General features: G+C 40.3%; 1 protein-coding gene across 4 annotated transcripts in view; it reads left to right on the top strand.

The window, feature by feature from the left end:
* Positions 1-20376, top strand: part of adat2.L (adenosine deaminase, tRNA-specific 2 L homeolog) — a 21106-nt gene extending 730 nt beyond the window's left edge. Inside the window, exons 2-7 of one of the 4 annotated variants that reach the window (XM_018262088.2) lie at positions 2678-2762; positions 5815-5919; positions 7038-7188; positions 18158-18269; positions 18731-18803; positions 18877-20376. In XM_018262088.2, the coding sequence (XP_018117577.1) occupies positions 2703-2762; positions 5815-5919; positions 7038-7188; positions 18158-18269; positions 18731-18803; positions 18877-18921 (546 nt within the window). In that variant the 5' untranslated portion in view covers positions 2678-2702 and the 3' untranslated portion in view covers positions 18922-20376. The remainder of the gene's footprint in view (positions 1-2677; positions 2763-5814; positions 5920-7037; positions 7189-18157; positions 18270-18730; positions 18804-18876) is intronic. The other 3 variants (XM_041562846.1, XM_018262091.2, XM_018262090.2) reach the window with 3 other exon arrangements.
* Positions 20377-21409: the final 1033 nt, after the last annotated feature.

Raw genomic sequence — 21409 nt, forward strand, 5'->3', positions numbered from 1 at the left:
ATGCAGATGCCCCCCCCCCCCCCGGTGGAATTTCAAACTCAGCCCCCAAACTTCAACATGCATACCCACTTCTGCAAATTTGTTTTTCCTGAATGTCCCCCTTTTCCTCTATATGTATGCTTATATAAACGGTGATTAAGAATTACATTAAATCTCAAATCCAGTGTATCCCCAGTCCAGTGATCCAATAAGGCTCTTTTTAGCCCTTAAACAATAGTTTCCAGTATGAGTCGCTGTACATCTCAATAACAAGCCGTTGTTGATAAAGGGAAAAATAGTGTAATATGTCAAATAATATTTACACCCGTGACATTTGGAAATCTGAATCAGTGCACACCAACTGATATGCAGGTTTAAGTCGTGAATAGTGAAAAAGTGTTACATCACACATACCCTATAAAGTGGATGAGAGAGATTCAAGTAAAGTTAACACCCACAACCATAGTAAATCCAGTGGTTGATTATACTCACAAGAGCCCCAAGTATATATAGCATAAATCAGAATGCAAATGTTCCTTTGCTGTTCTTAATCTTCTTTTCTCCTTATGTGGGCAATATAAAATGTCGTGCTGAAGCATTTGACAAAACTTTTATAGGGGACACTGACACTTGTCCCCTAAAATAACACTGTCACCTGTCCCCTATAATACCACTGGCACCTGCCCCCTAAAATAATACTGTCACCTATTTCCCATAATATCACTGACACCCATCCACATAATAACACTGGCACCTGTTCCCCATAATAACACTGGCATTTGTCCCTTATAAGAACACTGGCACCTGCCCCTTATAATAACACTGACACCTGCCCCCTATAACAACACGGGCACTTGCCCCCTATAATAACACTGGCCCCTGTCCCCTATAATATCACTGGCACCTGCGCCTTCTAATATTATTGGCACCTGTCCCCTATAATAACACAGGCACTTGTCTCTTTTAACAACACTACACTAGAAAAAGAAGAACTTGTATAGCTAATAGACTCCAACCTTACATTTTGAAATATCAAATAGCCAAGAGCAAAATATCTTCCATCAAAATTCAAACTCTCCAGTAACTGGGGAAGGAATGGAATTTTAAACACAAGGTAATATAAATAAAGACAATAACAAAAGCAGCCAAAAGAATCAACCAACCTACTGTTTGGAGAGATCCACCTCCTCCTATTTCCAATCCCCTTTATCCCTCCTATATACTATCACCCCCCCCATTTACATGTTTTTTTTGGTTTCTCCTATTTTCTAGGGATTCACCGAATCCAGGATTCGGTTCGGGATTCGGCCAGGATTCAGCCTTTTTCAGCAGGCTTCGGATTCAGCCGAATCCTTCTGCCAGGCTGAAGCAAATCCTAATTTACATATGCAAATTAGGGGCAGGAGGGAAATCGTGTGACTTTTTATCACAAAACAAGGAAGTAAAACATGTTTTCCCCGCCCCTAATTTGCATATGCAAATTCAGATTCGGTTTGGTATTCAGCCGAATCTTTAGGGAAAGATTTCGGGGTTCGGCCGAATCCAAAATAGTGGATTCGCTGCATCCCTACTATTTTCCTTTAATCGCTGTGTATAGTGATATTTGTTTTTTTTTCTATTTGTACTCTGGAAAATAATAAAAATTCAAGTGAAAAAAAAATAAACTGCTGGGACCTTTCGCAAATATTGGATACTCTATTGGTATGCAAATGTAAGAGCTATATGACACAAGAGTCTTGCATATGTCTGTTTTTGTAGACCCGCACCCAACCCAGACCAGCGTATCTGCACTCTGACCTGGACCCGGGTACCAGCTTTGGCTGTGATATCTTCCCCTACCCGAACCTGCCCAAAGAAATGCTCTACTGAACCTGCCCCACACCCTGCTGAACGTCTTTGCAAACCGGAAGTCTTTTTTGTTTGTTTTTTAAGTTTTACAGCTGTCTGCAACCTCCCTAGTTGTCTTCACTGGGCACCTGCAGGCCATCTGCACAGTGAGGACATTGTGCTTTTCCAGCTAAATTTTGTGAGATTTGCAGGTTTTCCGCTGCAGGACTCTAATGTGACATCCAGAAAGCCCCGAATTACAGAAAGACTGTCTCTCATAGACTCCATTTTATTGAAATAAGCCAAATTATGATTTCCTTTCTCTCTCTAATTTTAAAACCGTACCCTGTACTTGATCCAAATTACGAAAAGATCCGTCATCCAGACAACCCCAGCTCCCAAGCATTCTGGATAACCAGTCAGGTACCTGTAATAGCTGGTCAAAGGTTACAGTGCTTCCCCAAGTTTATGTTGATTAAAATGCCTCTGATGCAGTAGCCCTAAAAAGTATGATACTATTAAACTTTAGATCAGGAATTTCCCACCTTTTTTTACCCATGAGCCACACAAGCATGAGACATTTTCCTGGGGGGGTACCTATTAGAGCTATGATTTGCTATTGGTTAGCCTCCTATGTGAACTGGCAGCCTACAGGAGGCTCTGTTTGCCAGTACACCAGGTTTTTATGCAACCAAAAACTGGCCCCAAGCCTGGAATCCAGAAATAAGCTCCTGCTTTGAGCAACAGCTAAATGGTTGACGAGCAACATGTTGCTCCCTAGCCACAATTTGGGGACCACTGCTTTAGATTGATTAGTAATTGAAAACAAAATGTTGCTTGTGTTTATTGTTCTATCATAAATATTTTACAGATCATTCCATCATTAATTGAAGCCAATGGAGCCTCTACAAATTACAGAAGAAATACAGAACTGGATGCACAAGGCTTTTCAAATGGTGGGTGTCGCCACAGTAAAATATAAATTTTTTTACACTGCACTATAGTAGTTTAACATTCGTCTTATACCAGAATATACTGTATGTTTTTGGGACTCATATTTTGAAAATATACCCTCAAATAGCTTCAGGTGCTGGCATATCACTTCAAGTATAACCTGTGTTCTTGTTATGTTCGGGTTTTTTAATTGTAGGAGAAAATATTTAACAACAATTGGAATTATTGTGCAGTGTTACAGTATTTTGTAAAATAGACAAATGTCAGTGCTTCATTAATTACTAACTTTAATCGACAGTATAATCTTTGGTAAAAATTAACACAATAAATAGGAATTGGATTGAAATTACATTCTGCCTATTGTTTTAATAAAAAAATCCATATTTTACTTTTTTCCTTTATAAAGCATTTATTTGAAAGTTGAGCTATTTTCACACACCTTAGTCTACCCACTCTAAATGGATAATTTGTTCAGAGCTTACTATGTACCCTTGAACAAACAAACCCCTCTCTTATCCTTTCTAAGCAGCAGCCTTGGAGCAGCTTGTTACCAGTCCCCTGACAAGCCCCTTATAACTAGTTTTATCAGCTCTTTTGAAGATTTTTATGGTGCTTACTCACTTCATATTCTTGTTTTGAAACAGAAATAACACAAAGCATATATTAATCCTAGGATGCAGCTTTTTTCATAGAAAACAATATGACAAATACATATTTATAAACTGAATTATAGAAGCTCAGATGGTAACAATAACTTATCTGGAAAGGAATGAGCAACTTAGGTCATGCATTTGCTTAGAGATTTAGATGCCCATTAGCATAGCAATCACTTGTTGTGGGTTATCATTTATTAAAGATGAGGGATGTTTACTGAACCAAGCAGTGGCACAGTTAATGCAAGAAAGCATACGGTACCTCCCAACTGTCCCGTTTTTAGAGGGACAGTCCCTCTTTTGACAGCTCAACCCACAGTCCCTTATTTGTACTGGAATGTCCCATTTTCCTCTGCACTGAACAGCCAGAAAAAGAAACAAAGTTTCTAATTTAATTGGCTTTTGGGACAGAGCCCAGAACAGCCACAGCTTCAAATAAGATACTTCTGTAACAATTTTGAGATAAGCAAATAAGTAACTGTTACAATATAAGATAACAGGTCCCTTGGGAGAAGTTAGACTCACAGCTTAAAGGGCAATTCGCCTTAATTAGCAAAACTGTAATAACTGAAAAAAACACAGAAATATGCTAAATTTTGTAAAATGAACATGGTAATTAGGGGGTATGGCAACAAAAATAGACGTTGTCAAAAAAATTTGCAAGTTTTTTTGTCCCTCTTTTTATTTCCAAAATTTTGAGAGGTATGAGAAAGTACTGTACACTACACTTGTTTCTGGCATTTTTCATTTGCCCAGTTTGAAAGGTACGGCCAAGCAATCCTACCAACCATTCCTACAACTGTAGATGCACCAAATCCAGGATTTGGTGTGAAAGTTGAAAGCCAGATTCCAGCATACTGATTCATATCGTTTAGCCAAACCATATCTGACTTTAATGGTTTGGACAACTGAAAGTATTACATCTTTATTCAGATGATAGAATTTGAGGGAGTTTTGCAAAATTGGATTTCAGATACAGTTCAGTATTTGCCAATTTTATTTAGAGAAATTGGCTGAAAATAATTATGTATTTATTGTATTCCTGAATTCTGTGCTGAATTCTGCTTTGTTGCAAAATCTATTTCCATAACTGCCTATAGAAAAGGGAACACATTTTCATCTTATTTTAGCAAAGAACATGGAACAGAACTGTCAACATGGTGGTGGGCATTATTTTCATAGTTGCATGTTCATTTAAAGGATAAGTAAAATCCCCTAAAATTACTCTAAACAGCCCCCAGAACCACAAACCTTTCTCCCTCCATTTAATCTTATTTTGTTTCTGTATCACAAGAAGCTGAACTTCAGCTCTTTTAGCTACTTCCTTGTCTAGTGTGAAGCTTGGCGCCCGAGCTCTCCTCTCTCCAACTATGAAGAGAGGAGAGTTTAGGGGGTGGAGTGTCATGCTAGTCAAGGAAGCAACTGACATAATACAAATAAAATAAATAATAAATTAAGTTGAATTGAATGCAGGAAGAAATGTATGTTATTCTGCAGGCTGTTTAAGTTATTTTAGAGAGGAAAAAGATATTATTATTCTCTAAAATCCATAGGCTTATAGGGCACCCTGGGTATTTCAGTGAGGTGTTAAATAGTGTTATGCAATCTATTATCGGCAATGCTTGGGACCTGGGGGTTTTCAGAGAGGTTTTTATGTAATTTGGAGAACCATAACTTAAGGCTAGAAAAAAACATTCAAAAATTTGATTGTTTTGCTATCAGGGTGAATTGAGGTGGCTTCTTCATCCTCAAGCACATTGAAAAAAACCAGTATAAAATAATTTGTTAAAATGGAATCCATTTTCCGGAAACCTGCTATCCAGAGAGCTCTGAATTACACGAAGGTCATTTCCCATAGACTCCGTTTTAAAGGGGCTGTGCACCTTAGTATCCCAAGGGCGGCCCTTATTTTTTTAAATGGCAATTTTCTATTTTGGATTACTCAATGGCCAATGGCACATACTACAAAAAAGTATTTTATTATGAAAGTAGTTTATTTACATGAAGCAGGGTTTTACACATGAGCTGTTTTATACAATATATTTTTATAGAGACCTACATTGTTTGGGGCTATAGTTTTCGTTTAATCAGAAAACTCCAGGCCCAATGGATAATTGAAGCATTCTGGATTATGGTTTTCCAGATAATAGATACAACAACCTGTAGTATATGATACACATAACATTGAAATGAAGCTTACAAGGCATTACAATAGCATGAGTTTTATACAGATGATTTCAGCTTGCCTTTGACTGGATAATCAGCAGCCACTAGGGCTTTAAATGCCTAAACTATGCAAACCTAGTCCTGTCATGAGTGGTGGAAATTCCAAGGGTCAATTTTTATTTAGAAAAGCCATGAAAATTATATTATATATCATTGGTATTCCTTTTCATTTTAGGCCCAAGATGCCTTGAATAATGGAGAGGTTCCTGTTGGCTGCCTTATGGTTTATGACAACCAGGTTGTTGGAAAAGGAAGAAATGAAGTTAATGAAACAAAGAATGTGAGTTACAAGAAAAATAACAACAGTGCTGGTTTCACCCATCGGGTGAGGGAGTAAGGCTGACAGTAAACCATACTTTATAATGAATGCCTCTGTTTGTTATTCCTTTGTGTGGGCTGGAGAATCTATTATTTCTTCTTTAAATAACTGCAGGAGGAGAGACTTTAAGTGTAAACGGTAATACATTTAAAAATAATTAATGGAAGCAGAATACGCACCAAATTTTTTTTCTTTTCTTTTTTTAAAAAATTATCTGTTTATTAGGAGTTTTATACAGAAGAGTATACAGCCAATGGTTACTCATAATTAACATTTCTGAATTGTTGTTATACTAAGCTGGAGGAACCCCAGGTCGGGAAGGGGTCAACTTGCTGTACCCATAGAATGCAAGAAGGTAAGAAAATAACTTAAAGGACCAGTAACACCAAAAAACTTTTTTAAAAAAAAATTTGTTAGTATACATTGAAAAAAACACCAAGACAAATTAAACTTTAAAATCGCAAAGCCTTTATCAAGAAATAACTTACTGAAACTCTGCTTCCGCTCCTCTTCTCAGAAAAGGCGACAGGGCGATGATCAGTCGTGCGGGGCTTGATTTCTCCACCCTGGCTATCTCTTATAAGGAAGGCAGGTATGAGAAATCGAGCACCTCGCGATGGATCGCCCGATTGCTTTCTGAAGAGGAGCACAAGCAGAGTTTCGGCAATTTTAAAGTTTAATTTGTTTTGGTGTTTTGTTTTTTTTAATGTATAGTAACAAATTTTTTAAAGAAATGTTTTTGATGTTACTGGTCCTTTAAGCATGGTAAGGAAATAGAAAGGTAACAATATGAAATACAAAAAAAGAGTGCATATTTTCTATAGATTATCCTACTCTTTTTGTTGAACTGATGTTGAACTCTATGTTGAAATAATGTTTAACACAACAGCCAACTGTTTAGGTTTCATGTCACAAACAGAGCTCATTCATATATTGCTTATACATTTCTTTTAGTTGTATCATCAGAATAATAAAATATAGGGATACATTTTGTAATTACGAATGTACAAGCTACTGGTCTTAAATTAATTTTATCAACTATGATGCAGATCAGTCATTCACTTTTTTTCTCTTGTCAGGCAACACAACATGCAGAAATGGTTGCAATTGATCAAGTGCTGGATTGGTGTGAAATGAACAGCAAGAAATCCACAGATGTATTTGAAAATATAGTTTTGTATGTAACAGTAGAACCCTGCATCATGTGTGCTGGTGCTCTGCGGCTGCTCAGTATCCTTCACACCATTTGGTTTTTCTTAATTATTTTACTTATTTGTTTTTATTCAAAACTATACAGTGAATCAGAAAACCCCAAAAAAATCATATATAGAGTTCAGGTATGCAGTAGATACAGTGTGTTATATAGTACATAAGAGGCTATGGTCAGGCATTTCCATAACGTGGTAGAAGTTGGCTTGTTCGGTGTTATATCGAGGGCAATGGTTGTGGGGGATTTCCCCATGCGCTTAAGCTTGACTGGGGTTACATATAGTTGATGAAAGAGTTTGCAGTGTATCGAATCGAGGTTAGAAGTTTATACAAATGCTCAGTGGCTTCATCCCAGTGATCTTGGGATATAGTAGGTATGTATTCTGACCATCGTGCTTGGGCAGATGTGAAAGGTGAGGGTGCTCCTTCCAGAATATTGAGGTATAGGTTTGCCGTTAGTTTTGTGGGATTGTCTGATGCAAGGGTATTTTACATAGTGGTGACAAAAAGAGTGGATTAGAGTGTGCCGAACTGTGTCTTAAAGAGGTGTCTCATTCGAAAATACCGAAATAAAGGTAGTTGCTGTTTAGTGGTCTGCTGTTGCAGGGTAGGAAATGAAGCAAAGTTGGAGTCCTCGATAAGGTCTTTTAGATATTTGGTACCTTGAGAGGGCCAAGAGGACAGAAAGTCCTCAAGTACACGGAACTGAGGGAGATTTGAGTTGCCCCATAGAGGGAAGGAAATGGTAAGGAGAGGGGGTTTCTTTTTGAGGTATTTTAAGGCTTGTAGCCATGAGGTGGGGGGGGCAGTCATAGTCAGTGGGAGATTGTCCAGGTCTGCCATTGAGCAATATGGTATATTCCTTATGCCTTCCAAGGATCCTATCAGTAAAGATTGGAGGGTCATATTGGGGTTAAAGAGATCTGGGTGAAGCCACCAATATAAGTAGTATATTTGTGATACCAAATAATATAGGTAGAAGTTCGGCAGGGCTAGGCCACCCTCATTGTATGGTGCTTTTAGTTTCCAAATAAATGGTATTGGGTATGTTGATTTTTTTAAACCAAATTTTGGGAATAGAAATTGGAGCGTTATGAAAAAGATATAGGAATCTTGGGAGGTATATCATTTTAATGAGGTTAATTCTGCCCCATAGTGTTATAGGCAGATTGGCCCTTGTTTTGGGATCGATTGAGAAGAGGAGGACCATCGTTTCTAAGTTCAGATTGAGGGGTGTAAGGGTCTCATAGTGTCTCCATCTAGATACGGAGGCCTGAAAATTCACCAAAATGGTCACCCATGGCAAGGAGATTTGTTAAAAGAGCTGTCAGTCTGCTAGATAAACCAATAGATTGTCCGCATATAGGGAAATCTTTTCCGTGATTTTTCTGTCTACGGAGAGGACTTGAATAAGGGCAGCTAGGGGTTCGATGGCTAAAGCAAATAATAAGGGGGATAGGGGGAAGCCTTGTCACATGCCTCTGTGGAGGATTGATCTGGGTGTATCATATCCATATTAACCCTTTGGAGCCTACTCGCCAATATCTTGGGCAAGATTTTGGCATCTGTGTTTATTAGTGAGATGGGTCGGTAGGAGTTACAGAATCTTTTCCTTGTTTGTGGATAACAATTATTAGGGCTTCTGCAAATGTGATTGGAAGAGCCAAATCTTCCTGGGATTTCTGCAAGGTCAATAAGAGTTTAGGGGTTATATAATTTGTTACAGAAACCACAACGACACAACCAGAAAGCAACTTGGTTGGCGATGATTTCTCTTCAGCAGAGCTTATGACGCGATCTGGTGAAAGCCCTAGGGAAGCCAGTGCGCCGATAAATCTTCTATCAGCCAAGACCAAAACAAAGATCGGAACATGGAATGTCCGCACCCTTTACGAAAGCGGTAAAACAGCACAAGTGACCAAGGAGATTGACCGCTATAAGATCACCATACTAGGATTATGTGAAACAAGATGGACAGGAAACGGACAACAACGACTAGCGAGCGGAGAAACTATCATCTACTCTGGCCCACAAGAACAGCACATGTATGGAGTTGGACTGCTTATGACAGCAGAGGCAGCCAAGGCATTGATGGAGTGGGAGCCAATCTCAGAGAGAATCCTGTCAGCTAGATTCAAGTCCAAAGGAAAAAACGTTACCATCACTCAGTGTTATGCACCTACTAACATTGCAAAAGAAGAAAAGAAAGAAGAGTTTTACAGTGCATTGCATGCAGCTATTGATAAGATACATAGAAGGGACTTAAAGATCCTCATGGGAGACCTAAATGCCAAAGTTGGGAAGGACAACACGAAAAAGAACTAATCATGGGCAAACATGGAGTGGGGGAGAAAAATGAAAATGGAGAACTCTTCATGGACTTCTGTGCTTTCAACTAGCTTGTCATTGGAGGCACCGTCTACCCGCACAAGAGCATCCACAAGAAGACCTGGACCTCCCCTGATGGAAAGACAGAGAACCAGATCGACCATATCACCATTGGTCGAAAGTGGAGGAGGAGTCTACTAGATGTCAGGGTGAAGCGAGGGGCGGATGCTGCTTCAGACCACCACCTAGTGCAGGCGACACTGAGGCTGAAGCTAAGGGCACACAGGGACCAGGCACAGAGGCCAGCATTCAAATATAATGTGCAGAGCCTGAAAGATGCATACAAAGCTACAGAATACCAGTGCAGCTTGAAGAACCGCTTTGAGTCACTATCAGAGCTGGAGTCTGGAGGGATACCTGCCAAGAAGTCCTGGGGAAAAAGAACAGAAAGCACAAGGAATGGTTGTCACCGGGTACATGGGATCTTATGACTGAAAGAAAAGAACTCAAACAGAAGATGAATAATCGTCAAAATCATTAGGAGAAGATGGATCTCCAAGCACAGTATTGGGAGACAAATCGGATGGTGAAAAAGAGCTGTAGAGCGGACAAGAGGAAATTCTTCCTCAACCTCACAGAGGAGGCAGAAACGGCAGCGGGGAAATGGGGCATGAAGCGATTGTATGAGATCACCAGAACTCTCGCAGGCAAGAACACACAGCCATCATGTACAACAAAGGACAAAGAAGGCCGCACCATCACCAACGAAGGCCAAGAACGAACGAGATGGGTCGAGCACTTTGCAGAAGTCCTCAACAGGCCACCTCTAGAGCAGCCTCCACTCATCCCACCAGCAGACATCCTTTTGGACATCAACACCAACCCACCCAGTAGAGCCGAGATCATCACAGCAGTTAAAGAAATCAAGGCTGGGAAAGCAGCAGGTCCAGATGGTATCCCACCTGAAGCCCTAAAAGCGGACGTCATAACAACCACGAACATGCTATACCCACTGCTTCAGAAAGTCTGGGAGCAGGAAAGCGTGCCAAAAGAGTGGAGGAAAGGGCATCTGGTGAAACTTCCCAAGAGAGGCGACCTCTCCAACTGCAACAACTGGCGAGGCATCATGCTCCTATCTGTACCTAGCAAGGTACTCACACGAATTATGCTGCTGAGACTGAGGGAGGCTCTAGACAAACGACTGCGAGATGAGCAAGCAGGCTTCAGGCAGGACAAATCTTGCACGGACCACATTGCAACATTGCGCATCATCATAGAACAGTCACTGGAATGGCAGTCTCCACTTTACACAATCTTTGTAGACTGTGAGAAGGCCTTTGATAGTGTAGGTAGAGGGGTCGTCTGGAAACTTATGGCACATTATGGGATACCACCAAAATTCATCTCCATTATCAAACAACTTTACAACAAATCCACATGCCAGGTTGTGCATAAAGGAAAAATGACAGAGCCTTTTGAAGTGCGGACGGGGGTGAGACAAGGCTGCATGTTGTCACCAACCATCTTCCTGCTGGTAGTAGACTGGATTATGAAGAGTTCTACACAAAATACCAACACAGGAATCCGCTGGTCCTTCACTAAAATCTTGGAGGACCTAGACTTTGCAGATGATGTCAGCCTCCTGTCGCACAGACATCAAGATGCACAGCAGAAACTCACACGTCTATCTGAGGAAGCAGCAAAAACTGGCCTCAAGATCAACACAAACAAACAAAACAGAAACCATGAGGATTAACAACCAGCAGCAAGACCAAATCCAGCTGCAAGGAGTTGACATTAAGGACGTGGACAAGTTTGTCTACCTGGGCAGCGTAGTAAGCAAGGATGGAGGAGCAGATGAGGACATCAGGAGCCCCATCAACAAAGCCAGGCATGCATTCAACACCTTACGTCCCATCTGGAACTCCACTGCCCTTTCACAACAAACCAAAATTCGTATTTTTAACACCAATGTGAAAGCAGTCTTGCTTTATGGTTCGGAAACCTGGAGACTGACCATGACAACCACAAGTAAGCTCCAAACCTTCATCAACTGCTGCCTACGACACATCCTGCACATCAGATGGCCAGAGAAAACTTCCAACATTATCCTATGGAAAAGATCAAAACAGATCCCCATCGACCGAGAAATCAGAAGAAGAAAGTGGGGCTGGATAGGCCACACCCTCAGAAAGAGTTCTGACAACATCACAAGGCAAGCCCTTGAGTGGAACCCACAAGGGAAAAGAAAAGTTGGCCGGCCAAGACAGACATGGAGGAGGTGCATGGAGGCTGAAATGAAGGCAGTCGGATGGACATGGGCTCAGCTGAAGAAGACCGCTGCGAACTGAGTTCGTTGGAGGAGTGTCGTTGAGGCCCTATGCTCCCCGCTGGAGCAAACGGACTAAGAGAGAGAGATGTTTGGAGAGGGTCTTATACCATTCGACTGGGAGGCCATCTGGTCCTTGAGTTTTGTTTGCATCTAGAGAGGTGTTTGCAGTTTGGATTTCTTACTTGGTGATTGGGTTGTTGAGGATTGGATGTTCTTTGGGTGATAGTGAGGGTAGATTGATATTTTTAAGATAGTCCTGTAAAGTGGTAGGGGAGTGTGTGAATTATCAAATTATACGTCACCATAGTATTCTATGAACCTTACAGTTATAGCTACGGAGTTGGTCGGTTTATCTCCACTCAAAGAGTAAATATATGGGATATAGGTAGAGCCTATGACTAAGTGCCTTGGTAGACACGAAATGCGTCAGGCCTTGGTTCTTAATTTTTGGAAAAATAAAATGTAAGCTTTTTTAACCTTTTACTATCTGACTTCGGCTTTACTATTTTGTGGGTCCCAGGCTTGTGCCAGCCTCTTTTGAAGTCTCCTGGTATTTGCTCCCCTTGCTGAAGGTCTGGGGCGTGTGCACCTGGGCCCACCATGTACAGCGGTAAGCTCATTCAACACATCTAAACATAGGATATACTGGTTATTTATTTGTAAAATAGCACAGAACAGCCTTACGAGTAAGTGTTGTGTTTTGTCTCTCAAGTGTATTCCTGGCTGCAGTGAGTGTGGAGTGTGTATCGCGGTTGGGATCTGCTATAAAGTAATTTTCTGCTGTGGACAATAGATCTTCAGCCTGTTTGACTGCTTCTTTGGCGCCTTGACTTGTTTCTGCAATGGCCTTACTTAGAACCCCTCGGATTACTGCTTTGGATGTGTCCCAGAGTATCTCTTGGGGGGGCTGATTTATAGTTGATTGACCAATAGTCTAGGTACGCTGCGGTATTGGCTATCCCTACTTCTTCATTTTGGAACCACATGGGGCTTAGTCTCCATGGAGTCGAGCCTGTGGGAGGGAGCCACCTCAGTGTAATTAGTAGGGGAGAATGGTCCGATAGTATTCAGGGTAGGAAGGTTATGTTGTCGATGGTGGGAAGGAAATTGGGGACACCAGTGCCAAATTTATTCTGGACAGTGGCTAGTGGGTCACAAGAGTATGCTTGTTTTGTTGTGTGTTTCCATCTCCATGCATCTACCAAGCTGAGGGCCTGGGACCATTGTGCTAATTTAGTTGGGCCAGTGGACTGGGGGTTGAGTTTGTCCTTTTGAAGGTCCATAGGGAAGTTAAAATCTCCCATAATGTCCCAGTGGTTGGGAGGTCAGCTAATTTTTTCACAAGTTGGTCTAGAAGGGTAATATGGAAGGGTGGGCAATAAAGTTTGTTATGGAGGAGGCTCCACTTAAATATGGAATTTAGACCTCTGATATTCCAGGAAATTATGTTAACGGAAAACTATACCCCTTCCACAATGTAGGTCTCTATAAAAATATATTGCATAAAACAACTCATATGTAAAACACTGCTTCATGTAAATAAATCATCTTCATAATAATATACTTTTTTAGTAGTATGTGCCATTGGGTAATTATAAATAGAAAATTACCATTTTAAAAAATAAGGGCTGCCCCCTGGGATCGTATGATTCACGGTTCACACACAAGAGTTCTGTATTTTGCTTCCACACTTCTTGCTGTTACAGTTAGAGTTGCAGTATTTCTGGTCAGGTGATCTCTGAGGCAACACAGAGACCATCACAAAATGGTGGTTCAAGGCAAGAGATGTAAAAAGGCAATGTTTACTGACACTAAAAAACTACTTTTGTATTGTACATTAAACGTTATCTATAGGTCATGTGAGAGGTTTGTTTTTGTAAGTAATTGTTAGTTGAAATTCCTAAACCTGACTGATTTGCCAACCTGACTGTCCCACCTCAGCCTGTCCGTTACAGTTTCTAATGCTAACGGACTTCTGCTGCACAAATATGGCAGCCCCCTCATAGGCGATCATAGGGAGTCAGATGGGTAATGTTGGGCAAATACTTTATGGCAAAACTATAAATAGCATGCAAAGTCAATTTTATGATAGATGTAAAAAAGGCATAATTTCTGGTGTCAGTATCTCTTTAAATATATATTCCAGTTTGATAAGATTCTTTAATATGCCACTTAATTTGATATCTGTTGCTCAAGTATTCATTTTGGGGGTATAGTTTTCCTTAAAGTGATGACATTGTGAGTCAGATGATTATTACTGACAGTGGATTTAACCTGTAAAGTAGCGATTACATTCAATGACCATATGACACTGTATACAACATGAAGGAAAAATAATGCAAAAAATATTCCTATCCCACCCTTTAAACTTGGGTCTTGTTTCCATAACTGTGGAATCGGCAATGTGACCATTTTGTGTGGCCACTTGTTCAGTATTATAGTACAACCTAACAAAGCAGAACTTTTAGCTGATGGAAGGCTAATGGGGAGGGACCCTTGGGTGGAAGGAGAGAAGAGGAGGTTATGCTGTTTAGCTGCAGGTAACTTGGGCACCATTGTTGGGGGGATATACAGAGATGGTTGGGCGCGGACCCTACAGAAGAATCAGTCCAGGGCACTTTTACGTAACTTAGTGTTCATAGGATACGCCTGACTTTTAAGTCCAGTGTCCTTGTAGCTTATCTGAATTACTGTTCGTATGAGCTCAGAGTAGGAATCTTGCCACAGCATAGAGCCTCAACGCAGCATACAGTAGTACAACATAATTTGTAAACAAGTTCTGTTGCTGCGGGGCTATTAGTGGTCTACGGGGTGTCAGAATTGCTATGTCGGGAAGGTCAAGAGAAAGTCATCTTAGGCCTTTCCTGGTCTTCCCTGTTGCCTGGGACTTTTTGTTGGCAAGTGGCTTTCTAGCCATTTATCTGCTTCTGCTGGAGTGTTAAAAAACTGTACAGTTCCGTTGTCCTGGATTCGGGGCCGGGCTGGTAATAACATACTGTATTGTACGTTAGCTTCTCTTAATCAGGTTTCACTCCTTGAAAGCTTGTCTGTTGTTTTTTCAGGGCAGAGTAGAAATCCGGGTATATTTATATAGGCGTACCATTATATTGGAGCGGTCCTTTCTCCTGAGCTGCCCGGAGTACAATATCTCTGTCTCGGTAGTTAAGTATTTTTAGCAGGAATGGGTGGGCCGGGGCACCCAGAGGTAGGGGTCTTGTAGGGATCCGGTGGGCCCTTTCCACAGTGAAGACAGATGAAAATATGTCCACTCTGAGGGTGTCTTTAAGCAAGACTATCTTGAGCCCTTCAAATTGGCCAGTTGCCGTGGTGTGGTTTTCCAGGTCAGCTCCCATTATGTCTGTTAGTGAGGGTGCCCCACAAACGACTGCTTTCTAAACTAAGGTCTGTTGGACTTAATGAAGTCGTTTGCACATGGATAGGAAACTGGCTACAGGATAGGGTGCAGATGGTGGTTGTTAATGGTACATTCTCTGTTTGGAGTAAGGTTCTTAGTGGGGTCCCTCAGTATTGGGTCCACTTTTATTTAACTTGTTCATTAATGACTTAGGGGAGGTATTGCAAGTAATGTATCAGTGTTTGCAGCTGACACAAAACTATCCAACCCAATTAATTCCATCCAGAATGTGGCATCCTTGCAACAGGATCTTGACAAACTGGCAATCTGGGCAGCTAAGTGGCAAATGAGATTCAATGTTGATAAATGTAAAGTCATGCACCTGAGACGTAAAAATATCCAAGCCACCCTTAATGGGACTGCACTAGGAAAATTCATTATGGAAATGACCTTGAAGTCCTTAAAGGACCAGTAATATTTTTTTTTATTAAAAGAATAAAAATTACAGCCTGTATATAATACTCACGACCTAATAGATATTCCATATTCACCCTCCTTTTAGCTGAAAAGTCCCCAGTAAAAACTCCCCTCCATGGTCGGACCTGACTTTAGAAAAACGGCAATTTGGCGACCAGTCTTTACTCTCCGCAGTACGTGCGCGGCCCCGGCAGTACTCCTCCTCCAAGGACTTCCGGCAGGAACCCGGAAGTCAGAAGAGCAGCCAGCAAGTTCAGAAGTTCTCCCTGTGTGAGAAGAGCTTCAGAAGAGCAGCCGGCAAGTGCAGAAGTTCTTCTTGCCGTGTATTTTTTTTTTTCTTTGTAAGACGAGTTGGTGAGGGGAGTGAACAGTAGCGCGAGAGCAGCGACGGTGAGAGGAACACGCTACGCAAAGAAGACGGCAGTGAGAGAGGAACATGGAGGGGGGAGGAAAGTTGAAATCTGAGCAGTGAGAGGCACACAGGGGGGAGAAGGCTGCATTGACAGGGGACGCTAAAGAAAGGAGCCGGTAGTAAGAGGAACATGGAGAGGGAGGAAACAAAAAGGCAGCAGTGAGAGGAACACAGAGGAGGGGGAGGAAAGTTGAAAGCTGGGTGACGGAAAAGAGTGAGAGGAACATAGAGGGGGAAGGCTGCAATTGAAAGGGGACGCTAAGGAAAGGAGACGCAGTGTGAGAGGAACATGGAAGGGGAGGAAACAAGAAGGCTGGATGAGAGAACGGCAGTGAGAGGAACAGGAGGGGAGAATGCTGCACTGAAAGTGGACGCTCAGAAAAGAAAAGGCTGGGTGAGGGAATGTCTGTGAGAGGAACATGGAGGGGTAAAGCGACTTGAAAGGAGGCAAAGGCTGTGGTGACAGGAACACGGGGAAAGCTGCATGGACAGACGCAGAGGGAACATGCAGTGAGAGAGGAAGTGATGTCATGAAGACCCGGAAGAGGCACACAGCTATGCGCACGTAGAGGAGAAGAAGGAAGATGAAGCTAGAAGATGGCGGAGACCCTTTGGACGCCGTGGGACAGCGTTGGTTTGATTTTTTTCGGATGTCTTACTGAAACAGCAGGAAAGAGCAGCATATTGGGGATAAGTAATGTATATTAATTATTTTTTTTTGTGAATAAAATATTATGTTACTGGTCCTTTAAGATAATAAACTTGGCTGTAGCAAGCAATACCAGTCAGCAGCATCCATGACAAATAAGGTCTTGAGCTGTATTAAAAGGGGCATAGATTCACGGGAGGAGGGGGTCATTCTTCAGCTTTATAGAGCACTGGTAAGGCCCCATCTAGAATATGCCGTATAGTTTTGGTCTCCAGTGCTCAAACAGGACATTACTGAATTAGAGAGGGTCCAGAGAAGGGCAACTAAGCTGGTAAAAGGTATGGAAAATCTTAGCTATGAGGAAAGACTGGTCAAATTGGGGATTTTCATTCTGCAGAAGAGGCACTTAAGGGGTGATATGATAACTATGTATAAATATATAAGTGGATCATGTAATAATCTCTCTAATGCTTTATTTACCAGTAGGTCTTTTCAGCTGACACAAGGTCACCCATTCCAATTAGAAGAAAAGAGGTTCCGCCTAAATATTCGGAAGGGGTTTTTTACAGTGAGAGCTGTGAAGATGTCGAGTTCTCATCCTGAATCAGTTGTACAGGCTGATACATTAGATAGCTTTAAAAAGGGGTTGGGTGGCTTTTTAGCAGGAGTTAGGAAGATATTTTTCCCCTTCTGAGGCAAATTGGAGAGGCTTCACATAGTTTTTTTTTGCCTTCCTCTGGATCAACTAACAGTTAGGCAGGTTAAAATAGAGTTCAAAGGTTGAACTTGATGGGCGTGTTTCTTTTTTCAACCTAACTTACTATGTTTACTATTATAAATTATAGGGATGCACCAAATCCTTCTGCCCAGCAGAACTGAATCTAAATTACTTGCATATGCAAATTAGGGACGGGAAGGGAAATTGCGTGACTTTTTGTCACAAAACAAGTAAAACATTTTTTCTCTTCCCACCTCTAATTTGCATATGCAAATTAGGATTTGGTTCGGTATTCGGCCCAATCTTTTGTGAAGGATTCGGGGGTTCGGCCGAATCCAAAATCGTGGATTCTTTGCATCCCTAATATTAAATTATGTATGGGTGGGACCACCTATACCACCACTATGTAAAATGAGGGACAACTTAAAGCCAGGGCATGAACAGTCGAGGTTTCATCAATATATGTCATCAACACACAACTAATATTGATCTCTGGATTTATTTTCTCAATTTTCATTGGTAATAATATTACTGTCTTTGGGTATTTATCAGTGCATACAAATTTGAGTTATTTGATAAATACTGTGAGATTTAATATCACATTTTGATAAACCTGCCCCTTGGTGCTGTGCAAAATAAGATGAATGTTATTGCGCAATCCTGGTATGAATGAGGCAGCAGTATTGGTCACAGTTTATAAATTTGACCCTTAATGAAAGATTATAAATCCCTCTTGTGGTATATGGCTGTCGGAATGAACGATTCGGAGGTTGTGGATCAGTGCTTAATGTTTCTGGTGATGATATACCTGATACAGGAACCAAATTCAAGGTACATATTCTTTATATATTTTTATACCCTTTTGAAGTAACATCAGAACAAAAAATGTCAAAAGGTATACAAAAAGCCCAAATGAATAGCAAACAACAACCTCAAAGGGCTACAATTTAGAGAAGCTTTGATGCTCTCCATAGGTAACCCTACATCTGAAAACAAACCACAGTTTCATCCATTTTAGACTTTAATTTTCAATCCCAATCTGAACCAGTATCAAAAGCTGTCTATTTCACCAATGTTTTTCACCATACACAAAAATCATACAAGGAATCTATTCTATTTCAAATTAATACAAACAGTGTCTGTTTGAAAAGTCATAGGAAATAAGTTTTAAATTATATGTAAAATATATTAACTACAATATATTTGCAGTAAGTATGTTTCATACCTATAAAGATATATATCTTAAAGATATATATTTCACCATGGGTGTTTATATATCCTTATGTTTTCAGTGCATTGGTGGATACCAAGCTGAAAAAGCTATCGAATTTCTCAAAACATTCTACAAACAAGAAAATCCTAATGGTAAGTTGGTTTTACTAACTGTACATTTTACCACAAAAGATGACTCAAGAATCAAATATTTTTTTCTTTTCAGCTCCAAAATCTAAAGTGCGTAAAAAGGAGTAAAACAACTGACTGAAACCTCACGATGATCATTTTAAATCTGCATTATTTGTTTTCTGTTATTGTGGTGAATTCTGTACTAAGCCGCTGATAATAATGGATATCCAGAAGAAACTTGATTTAAGTACATACTGAATAAATTGTTAGCTGCACTTATAGTGCTGTCACCGGGACCAGTTTTATTTGAAATGTAGAATCACTGCAGAAATGGCCTGTAGAGGTCACCAGTGCAGTGCATAAACAGGAAGACTAAATATGGCATAGTTTAGTCCAGCACACTAGGCTTAATGCATGTGTCACATAAAGTAAGTAACAAGTTATGCAAGGACTGCTTGCCAACTCTGCATGAAGGATGACAACAGCATACAAAAAATCCTTGACCCAGAGAAATTGATAAAAGACATTGCTGAATCTATTTTTGGTCATGAACATATTTTTGGGATAAATGATAAATGTGGTTTACTGTTCAGAGAAGTTATAGCTCTTTTAAATATTCTAAATATTGGCATATTGTACATGGGGCAGATTTATCAAGGGTTGAATTCCGAAGTAATGGGAGTTTTTTTGAACTCCCATAACTTCGAAATTTGAATAAAAAAGACCAATCGAAATTTATTTTATAAAATCAAAGTTTTTAACTTAGGGTCAATAGGCTGTATTCCAATCGAAGTTTTAGCGAATTCGAATCAACGTATTTGCCCCCAAAAATGACTCTAAATAGGTTCTAGGAGGTCCCACAGGTTAAAACAGCAATTCGACAGGTTTTAGATGTCCAATGGTCGACGTCGAAGTTTTAGAGACAGTACATGATACATTTCAATATTCGAATAGTCAAATTGTTTTCAAATTGAATTTTGGCCTATTTGATAGTCGAAGTACACAAAAATAGCTTGAAATTCTATTTTTTTACTTTGAATTTTCACTTCCACCCTTGATAAATCTGCCCCAAAAGTTATACTACCTATATTGCTTTCAAAATTAGAAAAATCCTCTTTCTTGTGATTTTATTCTCTGATCGATTTTTGCTTAAATTTTCAAATGCTTCTATAAACTTCAATAGTCAAGCAAATTAAGAATTTTTCATAAGTTGAGCAATAGAAATATTTCCATTCAAACAAATGTTAATGTGGTTTGAATGAATGGTTTGAATGCTCCTGTTTGAGCTCCTATATAAGCTACTGGCAAAAATAAGATACAAAAATTGCTAAATGCATACAAAATTAGCAATCTGCAGGAGAAAAGGGACTTTCAACAGGGTTGAACTAAATAAGTTGTCTTAATTTTTGATAAATAAGCTGCTTTTATGTCTAAATTTGTCAGGATTGGCATACTTTTTTTACCTTTGAAAAAGCCTGTATTTGCCAAGTATCTGAAGTTAAACATATATAAATTGGTAAACTACAGCTATTGTGTTTTTTATAGTTAATATGTTTTTCAAAAATAAACCAAATAAAATCTATCATATATAAAATATTCAGTTATTGTAAAGTTATTCATCTTATTTGCACTCTGACTCTTGAAACAATGTTCAGAATTTTTCACTTTTTCTGTTCAGTGTAAGATAATTCACACAAAATTAAGACTTTTTTTCAATTCAAGCAGCTCTGGCAAGGGCAGGATCACCAACCTGTAAACTTCTAAATTATACATTTATTATCTTTTGCCCTGCTGACCAGAATCCCCAAGTATTAGTGATGAGCCGACCAGAAAGAATGCTATTCTGGATCTAGTGATCTCAAATGACCCAGAACTTATTGCAAATGTGCAAGTCATTGAACCCCTGGGTAATAGTGACCATAATGTTATATCATTTAATGTCCGGTCCAAAAAACAAATATACACTGGGGCAACAAAGATACATCTGTAATAATAGGGTCTCCAAATAGTAAAATGATTACTCACCACACAGGGGAAGTGGCCCAGGTGCACCGCCCTGAGCCCTCAGCTCGGGGAGCGGACAAACCGAAAAAAACAATTGGGAGCAGGTACTCAATGAAGGAAAACTTCCACCAGGCATAAGTTCAAAGTGACAAATGTTTATTGTGTCCACAGCCTAGGCTTTCTTCACTTTGAACTTATTCCTGGTTGAAGTTTGCCTTCACTGGGGCAACAAAAACAATGAATTTTAGAAAAGCTAATTTTAGGGCCTTGATGGCTGCCCTTCAGAGCAGCCGTCTGTTGGGACAGAAGCGGTTGCCGTTCTCCATCAGGGGCCCCTGTTACATTCAGATCCAGCCGCACATTCACTGATGACATGGAGGCTGAGCGGAAAAGATTGGTAGACTTAGGACTTTCAGAAGCAGTGGTAAAGACTCTTCTTCAAGCCAGGAAGTCATCAAATCAAATTACAGAGTGCGGGAGAGGTTTTTGGTCTGGCAAAGTCAGCATGGCTTAGGGAAGTCTGTTCCAGATTTGCCACAAGTATTGGATGTTCTGCAGAAAGGTTTGGACAAGGGTTTGCAATAAAGAACACTAAAGGTTCATGTATCTGCCTTGTCGGATAT

Source organism: Xenopus laevis, chromosome 5L, assembly GCF_017654675.1.
Source record: "Xenopus laevis strain J_2021 chromosome 5L, Xenopus_laevis_v10.1, whole genome shotgun sequence".
Classification (NCBI taxonomy): domain Eukaryota; kingdom Metazoa; phylum Chordata; class Amphibia; order Anura; family Pipidae; genus Xenopus; species Xenopus laevis.